The 17758-nt window shown below is 37.7% G+C and overlaps 1 protein-coding gene across 7 annotated transcripts in view; it reads left to right on the top strand.

Annotated features, from left to right (window-relative positions):
- The window catches only part of SEMA5A (semaphorin 5A), a 323210-nt gene that overhangs the window by 108812 nt on the left and 196640 nt on the right, over positions 1-17758 (top strand). For all 7 annotated transcript variants that reach the window (XM_005484272.4, XM_005484273.4, XM_026791761.2 and 4 more), the window contains one exon: positions 619-814. In XM_005484272.4, coding sequence (XP_005484329.2) covers positions 682-814 — 133 coding nt within the window. In that variant the 5' untranslated portion in view covers positions 619-681. The remainder of the gene's footprint in view (positions 1-618; positions 815-17758) is intronic.

Below are 17758 nucleotides of genomic sequence, written 5' to 3' on the forward strand. Positions count from 1 at the left end.
CATCAGTCAGGAAATGGATGGGGACTAAGCCAGTGTCAGAAGCAGTGACCCTCACTGCTGTAAGGCAAAAGTGTGTGTTAGAGCATTGAGGTGAATCTTGTCCTACTCCTTTCTGTGCTGTTCCATGCAAACTCTACAGATAGGCAAAAAATACATGCTTTAGGGCTGTTGTTCTCTCAAAGTAGTCATTCATGTGAGGGAGCAATTCCTCTTCTACCTTGTACTTGCAAGAAGTCAAAGTACTCCTTCATCTCTGAGGAAAGCAAGGCAAGAAGCAGTGGATCCAAGTGAAGGGAAGAGAGATTTAACTATGTTTGCCCTCTTTAAGAGGATAAAATAAAAAAATGTTGGAGAACATTCTTTTTCCCCTCATGTTACAAAATAAAAGAGAGGGGGTAATGAACATCGATTTTTTTTTTTAATCCTGCTGGGTGATCAATTTTCCTAAATTGGGTAACTGATGATAGGTTTGTGAAGTGATTAGAGGAGCAGCTGACAGTATAATTTGGAGTAGTCAGATGCTGCACAAAAAAGAAGCAATGTTGTTTTTAAACATCAAGATTTGTCTATTTTTTCCTATGGTTTGCTCTTGTTCTTAAATTTCTTTGAATTCTCCAGGTGCTTTTCCCACATGAGTGCAAGAGTAGACAGTTAAAAGAAGTGACTGCTGTGGAGGACAGCATGACCACCATGAGAGGAAGCTGCTTCCTCACACTGCTCTTGGCAGGACTTGGGGTGTTAGGAATACTGGAGTCAACAACAACAGAAGATACCCACTGCCACAGAGCTGAGCACCCAATTATTGCATACAAAGGTAAGATGTAAATGCCAAAAATCTTTTCCAGAAGTAGGCTAAGTATTGTGTAATCACTTTATGGAAACCTCTGCTTTTAAAGTAGAATGACATGGGAAAAAAGGTGCATTCAGTGCTGTTGCTTAAAAATCTGGGCTCTATTCTATGCAAATTAAACGCAACTAAGCTTTCAAATTTTGTTCAGCATTTGTAGCTGAATGTATCACTTAAAGGTGGGTGACCCATTTTCCTTTGTGATTAAACCCAGCCTGTACTGTTGCATGGAGTTATTATTTTCCAAGTGAACAATTCTACATGTGTGTCCTTAATTTCATGAAGGACTGTGTTCAATTGCCTCCCCTTCTTCATTAGGGTGTTAAACAAGATGGGTCCCAGGATCAACCCTTGTGTTATTCCACTTGTTGGTGGCTCAGGTGGAGTAAGGGGTATTAAACATTTACTCTCCAAATGATAGTTCTTGCTAAACAGCAGATGCCTTCTTTGATATCTTAGTGGAGGTATTGAGCCCCTCAGGATCATCTATTTCTGCTGTCACTAGGTCAGATCTGCCCAAGTCAGATGTTTTCCCTGTTCAACCTTTCATCCCTGTTCAAACTTCCATTACTATTGGAGTGGTAGAAGCTGTTCCTGTTGTCCTTGACTTTCCATGCAAATGGTAACTCCCTCTGAACTTTGTTTAACCTGATGTAGTCCCTGCATGCCCAAAAGGTCTTTCTAAATTCCTCCTTGTCCCTGCTTATGCCTGATACAGCCCTTTTTGCATTGGAGCTACGTGAGTTCCTTCTTTCACCAGGACAGCCTCTTCATACATGTGGTTGTCATCCTGAGTGTTAGGGTGGAACGCTGAGGAACAGTTGGAACAAAGCAAAGAATACTTGGAGGATGTTTTCTGTAAAAACCTGAGGCAGTTATAACTTATGTGTCTTTTTTTTTGTTTATTTGAATTGAGAATTTTCCATTACTGTCACAACTTAGAGGGAGTTCCAAATAGTTTCTAGTTATGAGGATATAGGGATTAAGATGTATTATATTACACACTGCATTCCTCCTGTTTTTTCAAGAAAGCACATGTGTAAGTTTTTTATTTCAATGAAATAGAATTTATTGAATTTTAATTGGAAAAAGATTTGTTTCTATTCTTTTCATAAACTTTGAGAAAATAATGTTGTGTTTTTTCCAGGAACTATTTTGTTCTGGCACTTTAATGGTTTAATAATAGTAATGGTACCAGCTGTCCTGTTTTTCAATACGCTGGAGAATGAACTCTGTACCTCAGAACAGCAAACCACCAGTGTATTGTGAAGGAGGGACCTTTTTCACTCCCTTGTTGATGGGCTAAATAAGTGTGAGTTATTCTGATGAAGTACCTGGTTTCCTTAGCATTCATATTGTGGTATAATTTAATTTAAAATGCTATTTTTTATCAGAACACGCATACACAATACTCTAAATTAAAGTAATTAAAGTAGAACAGTTAAAATTCTGGTACTTAGCTTCTTAATTTCATAAACCAAGAGATCACTGCATGTACTTTTTGGTTTTGTATATGCAACTGTAAAAGAAAATAATTGAGACTCATTAGCAGTGCTATGTTCTAGGAGTTGATTAAAAATGTGTCATTTTATGAATCTAATTCAGCCAATATTTTGGAGGGTTTCTTGAATTTAGACCGATCCTGCCTTCTAGACCTCTCTTGTTCTCTGTTTTCTGTTGTATTTAATTTCTAGTGATGTCCTTCCAGTTCTAAGTCACTATGCTAAGGCTTTTTGGGAATGGAGGCCATATTGTCCCAGTTGCATTTTTTGATATAGCCAAAGATAGTGTCACAGTTCAAGTTTACCCAAAAAACCCCAATTTATTTTTACTGTAGATATATGTGGGAAACATAATTATATAGAAACATTAATGGTCAGACCTTTAATATGAGATCTAGTAAGATTTTGAATGCCAGGGTCCCTCTTGACCTTTTGGTAAAAATACTATTAATTAGTACATATGCATGACATACCTTAGCCTTTATGAACCAACATCTCTTGAAAAATATTCTGACAAGTGGTAGTTCATACTTCACACAATGGTCTTCTGGGAGTCCTTAATAACTCTTGAAAAGTGCATGTAGAAACACATTTGCAGTGCAGTATACAGCATGTGATAGATGGGTAACCTAGTTGGTGTGGGCACACAGCATTTGATTTGTAGTTGCAGGATGGCCAGTTAATGGAAAAGAGAAGTTTTGAGACCCCAGGAAAATCTGTATGTTAGGAATGGCTTAATTGGGATATGAGAATATAAGGAGAGAGATGTGTGTGAAAAGCCACTCTCTGAATGAGTTGGCAAGTTTCAACCAACCTTACTGATATCCATGGTCTTCCTGGATCCATCCATTTGCTGACTTTATGAATGCCTATAGGAGAATGCTCTCTGTATCTATTGATGTCATTAGTGCTGCTAGATCAACATTGAGTTGAGAAATCAATTTATTACAGTTAAAATCCCTTTGACTGCTGCATTAATGCCCGGGTCTGTAAAGTCATCTTGTAGCAGTGTTAGATCCACCAGAGCTAAATTCTGTGTGGCTGTGGTACTGAAATACTATGGTTGATGCTGAACATCAGCCAAGGCTGAGTGCTATTGAGTGGTAGGTGCTTTAGAGCTTGTAAACTCAGTACTAACTTTACAGAGATGTCAACACTTTTATTTTACTTATAACTGATCAAAGCCCTCTTTTTTTTGTAGTTTCTGGTATGCCAAAGTAGCAGTGTACTTATTTGATTTGTCTTCCTTTGAGAGGTAAGGTAGATGAAGTATAAACTATTAAATAAAACTAATGGAGTGAGAGTCTGGTGTAGTGTATGGGTGAACAGCTGCAAAAAAAAACCTAATAAAAAGACAAAATAGTCCCCAGGAGTTGTCACAGTGAAAAATGAAATGGGAGTATATCTCCTGAAAGAGCTTGCTTTCTTTCCCACTGCTCATCAAAAATTGCTCACTTAGGTGATGATTCTGTCAGACTACCTTGTGTAGAGATGCATATACTATTTCTAGCACTGATTTTTCCAGCTTAATGGTTTTAGTTGAAGACTGTGATATATCTTCTGATAGAAAAAGGCAAGAATTTCACCCAGTTGAGAAGCAGTTGAGAACTTTTGCTCAAGTACTTTGTTAGCTGGTGGAAGAGGAAAAAGATGATGCAGTAGCAGGAGATGCTCACACTTTGAAAGGATTTTTGGCATGATCTCAAAGATCTCATTTTATGTCTTTCATACACAGTATTAATAACCATGTTGTAGCAACCATGCTATTTATCTACATAATTAATATTAGGACTGCAAAATGCACTTTTTTGCTCTCCCAGAATCTATAAGAAAGGCTGCTATAGATCAGAAAATGTTGGCAGCTCTAAAATTTCTTATCATAGAGCTTCCTTAAACTGGAATAAGATGCTTTGTGTCTTCCTTGGAAGCTTAAAATTTCCTTTTCTCATTATTTAAAGTTTTTAGACATTATCACGGAAAACAGATTTATATAAAATAGACCTCTAAGTATTGGATTGACAGGATCAGCCCAGGAGTGAGCAGTTCAGTGTTTCATGTGGTGAAACTGACTGATGGTGCATGGTCCCTCTTTGAAGTTCCTTTCTCTCTCTCTAAGGAGGATTCTGCATCTAGAAGTGGAAAAAATGTGCTAATCTGTTGAAATGCAGGCTTAAAGAAAAAGTTTAAAAAAATGTAAAAAAAAAGAATCTGTCTTCATATGCTAGGAAGTCATCAGCTGTACTAACTAATTCCAATAGTTGGAGTCAAGGGTTTACAAATCAAATGTAACTTAAAACTGGATGAAAGGAAAGAGGATGCAGATCATGGAATGGATACACAGAGACTCACTGTGAAATCCTTGATCTTTACACACCTTTCTAAATGCTTACAATGTAAAAAAAAAAAAAGGAAATTATGCTTGAGATAGCTTAAGAGTTAGGGCAGAAAAAGCGTTTAAATAAGCTCCTCATTAAAGATGGTCTTACAAATTTTATTTGTATTAAATTTTATTTTATTTGGATGTACTTTTTGTTTGCATATAGATATGAAATAATAGGTCTGTAAGTGTATTAGGATTTACTGATGGTCAGCTACTTGGAAAAAACCAATTCTCCTATTATAGTGAAGGAATTATAGGATGGTGTTTAACTTGAACAGTTAGAAAAGGCTGTAAAAACCACATTTGCTCTATGGGAAACAACGATGCTTTATAAAGATTGAACTATTCTTAAGCAAAAAAATCCAAAGCAAAACAGTTTAGTTGTGTTATGTTGTCTAAATATTTCCAGCATTTCATAGTCCACCTGCTCTACAGAACCTTTGTGGTAGCTCTCTGTGGACCTGACCTTTTATTAAAGCATATAAAAACTCAACAAAACAAAACCAAAAATGAAAGAAATCAACAAAAAGGATAGAAGTAGTTACAGTGGCAGCTTGTTTCCCCTGACACACACCTTTGCTGAACTTTGAAACACCAGACCTTTTCAAACTCATCTGAAGACTTGTTCTGTAGATGGACCCAATCCATGAGGTAGAACTGAAGGGGCCATCACAACTGCTTAGCAGCATGCGAGTGAGCTGGAAAAAAAATTGACCCAAATACACTTTCAGGTGTGAAATTTTAGGTATTGATTGTCTGGCAACTTACCTGCATAAAGTTGGGCTTTTCTATAAGAAATAAATGCAGTTGTGAACTTGACTTAATTGATACTGGAAGAACAGCAGAGATCATTTGCTCTGGGGCAAGTCTCATTCTTTTAGGCTTTCATAAAATAATCAGAATTTAAAGTTGTGCTGTGTCAACAAAAAAACATCAATTTACATAATTTTAGAAGCTATATTTATGGATAGTTTAAATACATACTGTGCCGTAACAAAGTTATCTGTTGAATAAACATGCTCAAAAATAGCATGTCTCAATCCATAAGAAATGAACTTAAACCCTTCATTTCAACTTGAGGTTAACCAGAAAAGAAAAATAGCATAGTTATTTTTGATTCATTGGTTAGAGAATCCTAAGAAATATATTTTCTTAACCTTATTGTCTGACCACCACAGAATTCCCTTAGTTGGTGTTTGTCTAAGTAATATAGACTCAGTACATTGCTCTGCTCATTTTATCCTGTGGTTTGTGTATGGAGTGCATGCACTCAACATGTGCCAAGAGGAAATAATATGTGGGTTGGATGAAGGAGGATAAATGGCATATGAACTTGGTTTTATTTGTACTCTTCTCTTTCTCCTAATCTTCTTGGAAATTTTCTTTTAAACTAATAGTAGTCTACTAAGCTTCTTAGTTTTTTCTTTTTTTTCCCCAATTTTTGATAAATACATTTCAAAGATGATCTGCCAGAATCTGCAGTGGGGTTAAGGTGTGTTGCTTTCCATTCTGTATTGTCTTTTGAGTTTTTTCTTTAAATGAAGATGATTCATCAATGAAGAAGCATTGATTGCTAGATGCTGCAACTTTGGTTTGTCTAGATGATAGGACTACAAGATTGTTTGCACTACATTGCCAAGAACCAGCCCCTCTTAAAGAAGAAAATCATTCCTTTACCAGTTCTATATTTTTTTGTATTGAATCAGGTTTGCTTGCACTTTTGCACAGGTGATTAAACTTCTGGTAGGGACCACCAATCTTCAACTCTTTACTGTTAATTAAGAAATATCTCTGAAGACTGAAGGTTACTATCCTCCTATATTTCCCTGAATCATCCAGTGTCATTGATGCCCATTCACATAAAAATGAAAGAATGGCAGGGGATGAACTCTCTAAGCAAAGGACTTGCATACAGCTACTTTTTTTCCCCTCTAAAAGTGATCATTTTAAAGCAAGCATCAGTTTAAAATTATTTTGGCATCTCAGTCAGGTGCTGGACCTTCGTGGAATGCTAATAATTTTCATAAATTTTGATAATATAAAATTATCAATGGGTACAACGACTAGTGAGCTGTGCAGACATGTCCTATGAGCCTTTCCATGGCTGGTTTGTTCCATATTGCCCTAATGTGACTCTTTAGGGCATGTGCAGTTCTCTGATTGTTAAGAAAGAGCAAAATGAGTGAGAGGCTCCTGCTGCATTCGACTTTCTGTACAAAGTGGGCAGATGGACTTAAAATCTGGAATTTTTGTTCTTTTTCTTTTTTTCTTCTTCAGACCTGTATTTTTGCTAAAATGTTGTAAATCATCCAAACTGGGGTATGTTAAATAAACAGATCAGCAGTCAAGAAATAGAGCTGGTATGCAGATGAAGTTCTGTCAATTTTTTCATATGTGTGCTTAGAGCAAGACGGAGCACAATATTGCTGATTTTTTTTTTTCTGTTTTATCTTTTTCTCTGCCAGATAGAATTTCAGTTTTTTTATAAGAAAGGACAGGAGAAAGGGAGGCTCAGGGGTGACCTTATCATGCTCTGCAACTGCCTGACAGGAGGCTGTTGCAGGGTGTGGGTTGGTCTCTTCTCCAAAGTAACAAGTGGTGGGACAGGAGGAAGCATAACTGTGCATGATTGCCTCAAGTTGTGTCAGGGAAGACTTATACTGGATATTAAGAAAATCTTTTTCATTGAAAGCTTTGTTGTGCATTGGGCCGGGCTGCCCAGGGAGGTGGCAGAGTCACCAAATCTGGATGTATTCAGTGGAGATGTGGCACCTGGGGAATTGGCTTAGTGGTGAACTTGGCAGTGCTGGGTTAACAGTTGGACTCAATGATCTTAGTGATATTTCCCAGCCCAAACCAATCTGTAATTCTGAGTAACTTTGACTGCTTGATCAGAAAAGATGTCAACAATGGCAGTTACTGGCCCATTTGATCCTGGGCAACTTTGTTTTCATACTTTGTAATGGCAGAGTTACTGGAAAGACTCATCCCAGTGCTCTTCCCTTCCAGATCCTGTGCAGTGTTTATGGGGCCTGTATTGCTGTCACTTGATGGCACCTGCTGCCCTTACTGCCTGTCACTGAATGTCACCCTCTGCTGTCTATCACTTTGGCTGAGAGACGGGGGAAACCCTGGCCCATCCTTTGGCCTTGCTTCAAGATCTAAGGTTTCAAGAATTTTAAGAGGTTGGGAGGAAAAACATTACTTAAAGTTTTGGTTTTCTTCCTAATTTCTTAAATAACCAGAGCCTTACCAATAACCTTACGAAGATACATTTTGTTTGTTTGATAGCTTGGGTGGAAATAGAGAACCACAGTCAGTGTTTCTTCAAAGCGTTGGTTGTTTTTTTTTAACATGCTTTCTTCCCTGTCTTCCTTCAGTGGCAGTGCTTGTCTGCTGTTGACAAGACTTCGGGACACTGGGTAGCAGCTGATTTTGTGTGGCTGAATGTGGTAGATACTTACTTGTTACATGACAATTTGTCATTTTCAGGTTGGAAAAAACTTAGACTTATCCTAAGCTTGTCTTTCCATTTCCAGTGCTCACTTCAGACTTGGTTTTGATGGATTTATAGCTATTTTCTACAATTTCTGAGAATTAGGACCTGACTGGTTTACAACCAGCTCTACAATAAATCTACTATAGTAGTTGTTAACAGTGACAAACCCCTGGAGTTTAGCAATGTCTTTTAGAACAAAAGTAAGTTCTGCAAAGAGAAGTGTTGATTGTAGTGTTTTGGTTCTTTCTTTTCTTTCTTGCATGTTGCTTTCTTTTTTTGGCTTTGGGGCATCCTTTTATTTTTGTGGTGCGAGAGTGGAGGAGGTGGGGAATATAGTGCTCTTTGAAGTCCTGGCTCCAAACTCTTAAAAAGATCAGTGTCAGGCTTTGTTCTCTATACCCTTTGTCTTTATAATATGTCTTATTTTGTTAGGTTTTGTATTTCTTCATGAAATATCATCTGACCTTTATTTTTTGAGCTACAGTCTTGGGCAGAATTGATAGGATCAAGAAATTTTATTTTGCTGAAACAATGTAAATAAAAAGATTTATTAAGTTCATATGCCAACATAAGTAGGAATGCATCATTGCAGAATGGTCAGTTCTAGCAAAAAAAAGCAAAAATTGAAGCATAGCTATTTCCAACAAAAGTAAAAGTGCGTAACTATCTAAGAGCCGTCTGTATTCTGTTTCTGCTCCCAACGGTACATGTATTGAAATTGCGTAGATTTCTTTAGAAAACTCCGTCTTGAGACTAAATAATGATTTCCCATAACTATAGAACATGATTTCCTTCAAAATGAATTCTTTGGCTGGCTGCCAAAGCCAGCATGCAAGAGTTAAAATGCAAAAGGTTAAACCCCTCTGAAGAGAGCGCGTGACTGAGGATGGCAAATGTTTTTCGTGGTCAGTCTGTCTCTCCATCACATTCAGGAAGATTGGCAGCAGCAGCACAGGGACCAGAGGTGGTAAATGTAAGGAGTAGCTGCTCTCCCTGGGAAGAGCATTAGGGCTCTGTGCTGGATGAGGTGTGAAGTTAGTGGGTTTTGACTGTGCTGGAAGCACTGAAACCACTTTCATCTAGGTGGGGGTTCAGTCTTTTTTTGCCTTACACTTTCTTGTATTTGTATGCAATATGTGTGTTTGAAAAATGAAGCATAAACAATTCTGAACTCTTGTTCAGAAAAATAAGAAATAAGTAGGCTTTGCAGCAGATGTTCCTGTCTCTTCCCTGGGGGCACAGACAGTCAGAACCCAAATTCCCTTTAATTATCCCAGTAATAGACATATGTACACACATAAGAATGCAGCAATATGTACTTCTAGCTGGGGAGCTCTGGCAGGGCAGAGAAAACAGGAGTGCAGGCTAGATTTTAGATCCTGAAGGTTAGAGTGAATTGTTCAAGCAGGTGAGCAAGCTGGGGCAGGGCAACTGCTGTGACTGTGTCTGCCCTGCCTGGAGAGCAGTACTCAGGTGGCCAGGGCAGCCACTTTGTGCCTTCTGAGAGAATCAATGACAGATGTGAGTACTTGGGTAAAAGGAAGCAAGTTTACCCTAGGCTTAAGAAAGAAGTTCAAGTTTCATGCATTCAAAGTCAAGAAACATGTACTGTAGCAAGTATGTTCATTTTGTCTTTTCCCCATTAATAATAAATTACTTACAGCCCTGCCTCATTACCTCCAAAATTGTTCTGAAGCTGTAATAGCTGTTCATAAAATGAATGCGCAGTAAACAGGTGGTGAACTTTCTGGAGAATATCAAGAGGTTTATGGTCTTGGGATTTGTTTTATTACAAGTGATTTAAAATGGAGAGGAGCACGAGAATCTAGCAGAGCTTCTAGATAAGGCTAGATATAGATATTTATTTCTTGGCTTCTGCAGTTCTCTTTGTATGGAAAAGCAAGCTTCAGGACTGTATTAAGTTTTATTGCTTAGTGGAAGGAAGGCAGGTGGTTTGTTTATGGGATCTAGAGACCTCCAGAATACTGCAACTGAAAAAGGATCTGTAGTTTTGAGGTTGGTTTGTCTTTTTGTTGCTTCTTTTTTTCTTTCTTTTTTTCTTCCTCCCTCCCTAAAAGCAAAGATGAGCTCTGAACTGCAGATGGAGATCTGACATATTTTCATGTTTCCAAAGGAGAACCAAATGTAGTGTGGTTAGACTTAAAAGAGGAATCTTTTAGTTTGTGGTTGATGATTTAATCATTTTTGGCAACTTTGTAACTTAATCTTTTCCTTTATAGAGGACTGGATTGCATTAAATAATCCTGCCTAGACAATTTTTTTTTTTTCCCTGGAGGGAAGAAGTGATATTTTGTTTTCTTATATCTTCCTGGACACCTTTTTTGGAAACTATGGAGTTCCTACTGTCCAATCACTAATTACCAGAATGCCTATATTTTTCAATGTGTTTTTCAGATTTAAACCTATTAATAATTTCTATGGGAAATATTTTGAATTTTCAATTCTATTAAAAATAAGGGCTTGACTAAGCATATAAACATACTCTTTCATGTCCCAGTTATGATGTCCATCCACATACTTTTAATTCAGTACACAGCCCTGGTATAAATAAGTTCTCTATAGCAAATTAAATGTCTTTTTCATTAAAATGCAATACTGAGTACTGTAACAGATCCATCTGTCCTAATCCTTTCATTTTACAGAAAAGCATTAAATGGTGTTGGACGATGCTGTCTTTTTGTTGTTGAACTACTGCTCTTCTCCTCATATGTTGTGTCCAGCCTGCTTCTGATGTACTCCAATTAGATTATTAGAGCCTTCTGGTAGCACAGACCATTAGATTTATTTACATCTGTGGCTCTCCTTAGGCCTGACATTTGAATATTTGTACCTTATCTATGAAAAAATGGACATGCCAACTACGTTCTAGTAACAGGTGGACCAGGAATTTTGCTGGAACACTGAGCTGGGATTATCTTTTCAATTTGTATTTTTTCTTCCTGAAAACATTTGTCTCTTTCTGTGAGGTGTAAATGTTAGAGACTTGCTTACTCCTTGGTTATTTATTTGACTAAGGTTCTCGATGCAGTAGTTTTTCCTTCATGTGTATGAAAAATTACAGAAAAAGCACCTTCCTGGCGCCTTCTAACTCATCCTGGTGGTGTACATAAGTGCCTAGTACTTAATGTTGTGTTACTTGGGCATTTTCTTTTTCCTTCTACTTAACTTCAACTCTGGAACCAAAAATGAAGTGTAGGTCCTACCTTTGAGCTCTACTATTGTAGGATGCATTAATAACTATTTTGTCTGCCCCTGCAATGCATGCTAAAGGAGGACAGCAATAGGAGGATGTAGGAAGGATTAATGGATACCCAGACTGCTGACCCAGGGCTGTAATTGTATTTGCTTTGCATCCCACAGCACCTCTGGATGTACAGCCTAGGCAAGGGGCACTCTACAGAATCTCCCTGTGGGATTTTCTCCAGACCTGTGGAATAAGGCTCCACAGCATGGGCAAGGCAGTCACCTTGGGGATACAATTCTGCAATAAGCAGTCAGGGTCATAAAGCTGAGGAGGTGCAGGGTCCTGGAAGCATGTCTACCAACATAACACTGCATGTAGAAGGCACATGTCTGGAATGAAAGGAAAAGCAGCCTGTAATGGGCAGGCTTTCCTGCTTTGCAGTGATCTGCTGTCTTCCAAGTGCTTGGCTTCTACCATGGGCCTTATGGAAGAAGAGCAGGGCAGATGTTTGTGCTTAGATTTTGTAATGAATATAGTTTAGCATATTGTTTTTGCTGGAGTACTGTAACCCGTAGAATGAATCTTTTCTGTAAGAGAAATCAAAAATATTTGCTATGTTAATTATAGTTGTTTGATGAGGTTTTTTTTTTGTTTATGATTATTTTATCATAATTTTTACTTTCTTTCTCAAAAGAAATGGCACTTTTAATGATTTCATGTTTAATGCATCCAATAGAAATTAAATGGGAAAAGTCTGCTCTGGCCTGTTTTGCAGCAGAGCTAAGCTAAGGTTAGAATAGGAGTTTGCTTCAAAGTAAGTAAAAAAAAAAAGGCATGACTTCACAAGTATATAAAGAATAAGTTCCATTTGTGTGGGTTGAAACACTTTGTACCAGAAATAGAACCACCACAGTTGTGGTGGAGCTTCATGGTGCTGCAACCTGAGGAGTGCACAAAGTAGTTTGTTCAGGTGCAGCAATGGGTTTCTTTCCATTGCAATGACAACCAGACAAGCCCTAATGCCTAATCCAGAAGTTTGTTTGCAGCTGTATTTCACCTGAGGAAAAAAAAAGACCTGTATATGATATCTTATATTGTCAGTTACATGTTTGTATCTATAGTTGCTTTCTACTCAGTATTTACTTTCTTTTTTAAACTTATTGATCAAAATTATTTAAAACATTGGAGTCATTGCATACAAATGCTGAGAAACACATGCCTTGTACAAGTTCTAAAAAATGAGTTATATTTCTGACAAACTAGGCTTCAGCTCCTATCTGGTAAGTGGAGGTGTGAATTGTGTTGCAGAAGTAATACAGCTGTTCTTTTGCTGAACTTTCCTGATGGAGTCCTCTTTTTAGTTGGAACCTGTGGAATAGTGTTGGCATGTGTTTCCTTTCTTCACTTGAGCTGTGAAGCACCTTTTTTCCTTTCATTTGCAGTGAGTCAATCACTTACCAGCAAGGGTGTGTATAATACATCTCCGTGAGGAGAGAATATAGTGTGAAAGAGGTGGGAAAACTGGTCACTGGAAGTGTAATAAAAAGTATAGGCAAAAGTGAATTGTAAAATATTCTGCAACAGTCTCTGTCTCTGCCATCTTTCTTGCCTATTTTCCCAACATGGAACAAAGCTTGTTAACCTGAAATAGTTCTAATTGAATTTATTATTCACAGATATATTTATAATATAACATTATTTTAAGATGAGAACAGTTACACTGAATCTATACCAATGGTGCACAGAAATTGCTGAAGAAAATTGTGTTTATCTCAGTTCTAGTTTCTATATAGAGACTGCGCAGTCCCGAAGCCCCACAGCAGAGCGTTTACAAGTGTTCCTAGCTGTTTCCTCCAAGCACCAATGTTGCAAAGAAACCCCCAGGACATGCTGAATGAATGAATGAATGAATGAATGAATGAATGAATGAATGAACGAACAGGTGGATTTCCTCTTGCTTAACAGATTCCCCTGAGGTTCATGGCACAGTCACCAGGGCACCAGGGGTGATGCACTGGAGTCAGCGTGGCACATCCCATGGGAGACTTCTGATCTGTCTCGCTGCCTTTGAAGAGGATAGTGGTGTAACTTGAGTATCACAGGAGGAGATCTAAGGCTAAAATTGTTACACAGCTTCAGGAAGATGGAGTTATTGTATCATCCTTAGATTAGATACATTAATTGTAAAATAGCTTTAGCATGCAGAAATGTGTTTTAATTTTCTTCTGATAAGATTAGTGAGTTTGTTGTACTGATGCCACCCAGAGACTTCTGTTAATATTGCAAATCTGCTAGTTTTCAACTATGGTGTTATTTTATTTGGTTGTTATTGTGGTGGTATTGTTGTTGAGGTATTATTATTGCTGTTGTTGTTATTTTGCTATCAGAGTTTCTTCAATAAGGTGCTGCTGTGCATATAGTTAAGTTGTGCTCAGTATTTTCAAAAAAGACACCATGACACGAGGTGTCACATACATACACCATAAACACTGCTGAAACTATTAATATCTATGTTAATTTTTAAATGAAATAAGGAGGTCCTTATTGTCTTTGGACTTCGTTATTTGCAAAGCTGTATTATTATTATTATAGATCACTTCTGAATTTGGTTCTAAACATACCATTCTATTCCTTGTAAGTAATTTCTCAATTTATTTTACTGTTTACTGTAGCTCTACTTTGAAGTACTGAAGAGTGAAACTTAGGTTAGAGGGAACTTTACAATTTCATTTGCACAGAACTGAAGAGTTCCACCCTTGGGGAGTCCTTGGAACAATGTAAACCAAACAAGTAATGGCCTGTTGAGCAGATGCTAAATTTAAAGTAAAACAGAGACAGGTTTCTAGTCTTTTATTTTTTTAAATATGAGTATCTAATGTCCTACTGCACAGCTTTGATTGTTAACTTCCTTTGTCTTTAAACCTCTTAAAGAGAATTCCTTGACCTTTCCTCTGAGCTGGGTGGAATCCGGTGTGTTTGCTTTGCTGTCGATTTATGGACCACGACAAACTTTGTTTTATATTAAATTGAAGCTATTAACCCTCCTTCCCAAAGCTCGAACCCCCCAGAAAAACCCATAACATCCAATTCCCAGTGTGTGAAAGAGAGCTGTAGCCTTCTCAGAAAGATTTTTTTTTCCCAACATCCATCTTTTAGTTCCATGGGAAACTATTTTTCTTGGGAATATTTTTGAGTTACAAGGCCTGCAGATTTCAGTTCTGTAACAGCAATGAAAAAATTTTTTGGTTGTTTTTCTAAGGGTAAATATGTCTTGAATGTACCAAAAGGATTCAGTGAGTGTTGGCAATCACCTGCTGTCATGACTGTGTGCGTACCATCATAGTTTCCCCTGGACAGCTTTGAGTCCCAGACTGATGTCTGCAGATTGGCAAACATGCCTACTTAGTTTTAAAGGAAAAACAAGTCCAGGCTGAAGGTGTGTTTCAATAAGTCTTCTCAAGTATCAGGACTAAGAGAGAAGTCAATAAAGGGCTTGGTGTTTTACTGTAATTCACATGAAGGCAGGGCAGAGGAGAGGGAGGGGAATGTCAGGAAGGGGAGGGTTAGAATGGGAAAGTGTAGGGATGTTGCTGTTTGTCACCTGTGACCAGCAAACAATACTGTTAGGTTATGTGTTGGCAGGGCAGCTTAACTGCCTTACACATTTATTTATGCTGCTGTTGTAGTACACAAAATGTACTGCTGTGTTATTGTGTAAGGCTTGTCATGTTGCATCTGCATGAAAACCATTAATAAATTTAAATTATTACTTCTTACTACTTTACCATTATGATTTTAATTGGAAGAAAAATAATTTATAGGCCTTTAGTAGCTAATTATGTTTTTTTTTTACTCTAAGGAGATCATTCAAAGCAAAACTAAAAAGTCTTGTTTCACCTATGGGTTTTCAGCTAGATTTCACTGTTTTGGTGAAAAGAAACATAATTATTCTATTAATTAGTTACATAAGCTTTTATTTTTGCTGTGTACATGGGGTTGGATCGCCTTTTTAAAAATTTTTGCAGGCACTGTTTTTGTTCATTTCTCTTACAAAAGTGTCATGAAGTTGTAGCTTTATCTCATAAATACGTATTTCTGTGTGACACATGCTGCCACTGTGACTCACAAGAGATACAGTTTGAGTGTTTTCTGAAAAAGAAGAGCTCTGGCAGCCATTTGCTCTTCCTGACCTTATTCCCTCAAGCAAAAGCACTGCTGAATGCAACAAAGACAGGATAAAATAATTTATATTTTGAAGGGGATTCAGATTTCAGAGAGATTTCCTAGCAAGTCCTCATTCTTGTTCTCTAGCCTGGGCTTGCCTTGCCCTGCCTGGCCCCTTGCTCCAAACCTGGAAGTGGTCTCAATCACCTGCTTGCTGTACCTTGAAGCTTTATTGTGTCGTGCTGAGACAGCAGGACAAGTGGAAGAGAATTGAGCCTTTGAATCTCAGTCTTCCCTGTGGCCTTCTGGCACTGCAGTACTTCTGTGTGCTGAGCTGTCCCTGGCCTCTCATGCTGTGGGGAGCCACTCCTCCCCTCTTCTTTCAGAAGACCAAGGCTCTCACTTGTCCTACCAATGTAGAGCTGGGGTAATTCCATTCTCAGCTGCTTACCTTGTCACTCTTTCAGAGACTGATGTTTCCACAGTGGGTCTGGCTGGTTTTTTGTTTTGCTCTTTTTTTCCTCTCCCTTCTTTTGCCAGTAACTGAGATTCTTTGTGATTTACCTCTAGATTTCCTCATCTTCATGTCCTACCTAATTTCTTAATGTTTTAGAACTTTACAATTGGTTGTTTCATATGAAATGCATGATTGAAAAGTTAAAGCTGCAAAATCAAGTGCAAAAATGTTTGGAAACACCACTTTTATGCTTGCCTGTGTAGCCATATATATACTTAAATAAAAATAGATAAGTAAGTATGTATAAGGCTATATATACAGGCCTGTAATGTATATGAGTGTTTTTCCTCCCTCAGAATCCTGCTGGGTTCTCTGCACAGCATCTGCAGTAATGGCTGATGGCAGCTGTAATCACAGTTATCTAATATGTGGCCAAATCCCCTTTCCACCCCAGTGTCTGAATCCTGGTTTGAGCACCCATCCAATGCAGATGGAAATCAAGAGTGAATTTAGCTACAAGTGCTGCAGAACATGTACAAACTGGCATTGCTAGCCTGAAATTGCCCAGATGCATACGGGCTGACATTAAAAATGCAGAAGTTACTTTTCTGACACCCAAGTGATTCTATTTCACAGTTCCATCTGTTTTTCCAAAGTATATGATGATGCAGCTTCAGCACACTGCATTTAATGGTTGTCTGCAATGGCTGAACACGTTTTGACTCAGAATAACATTTTTCTCCTGGGCCCATTCCTTAGGAATGGATAGCCCACTTGTGCTAAAACTTTAAATTAGGAACAAATCATCCTGAAACAGGCACCAGACATGGATTATTTCGACTGAGACATTTGCAAAAGCAAAAATATATTCGTGAGTGAAGAAGCGAGCTTAGAGTGAGTGTTTTTAACCTGAGCTGCAGCTAATGATACCATTGTCAAAAATTGCACTTCTGCAGCACCCTCAGGGGGTTGGGTTGGTTTTGACTCCATGTTCTAAATGGTCATGACCATGAGCTTGATTTTGGTCTTTCAAGTGGCTGTTTGACACCTTCAATCTTCAATTAGGGCTGCAGCCCATTGAGCCGTACATACTCAGCCCTCTTCACCTTTCGTGTAAGTTCCAGCCCACTGACTACATTAAAAAAAAACAAAAAAACAAACAAAAAGAAAACCCAAACAAAAAAGCTTCCATCAATGTCCTGACAATTTCAGAATTCTAGAGAATAAGGGTTTTGTACAACTGGACTTTTTTTAGTTAGACATTTCTACCATTTCTATTTTTACAGAAATTTTCTATATTCTATATGTCTATTTTTAAAAGTAAAAATAAAAGATAATTATGCTCTTTCCCCACAATATTGTGTTTATTTGTCCAAACTGTTTAGTGTCCAGTTAGTGATATGAATGAAAAAAGGATATACTAGTAATGAAAATATTTAAAGATTTTATTTGCAACTATTTGTGTGTGCTGAAGTTTGAAAGTAGGAACATGTTTGTATTCTGAATACAAGTAATGCCACTTGCTGATTTTCAGTAATTCACATGCTTGTCTGCCCTGCTTAATGTAGCACTAAATTGGTCTGAGGAAGGAAAGTGAAAAAAAAAAAGTTCAAAGAATGTCAAACATTTTTCCTTTTTCATCCCTCATTTCTCAACCTTTTTATTGTAAAAAATGATGAAAAGTCAAACCTGCTTGTTTTCCTC

Source organism: Zonotrichia albicollis, chromosome 1, assembly GCF_047830755.1.
Source record: "Zonotrichia albicollis isolate bZonAlb1 chromosome 1, bZonAlb1.hap1, whole genome shotgun sequence".
In the NCBI taxonomy this organism is placed as follows: Eukaryota; Metazoa; Chordata; class Aves; order Passeriformes; family Passerellidae; genus Zonotrichia; species Zonotrichia albicollis.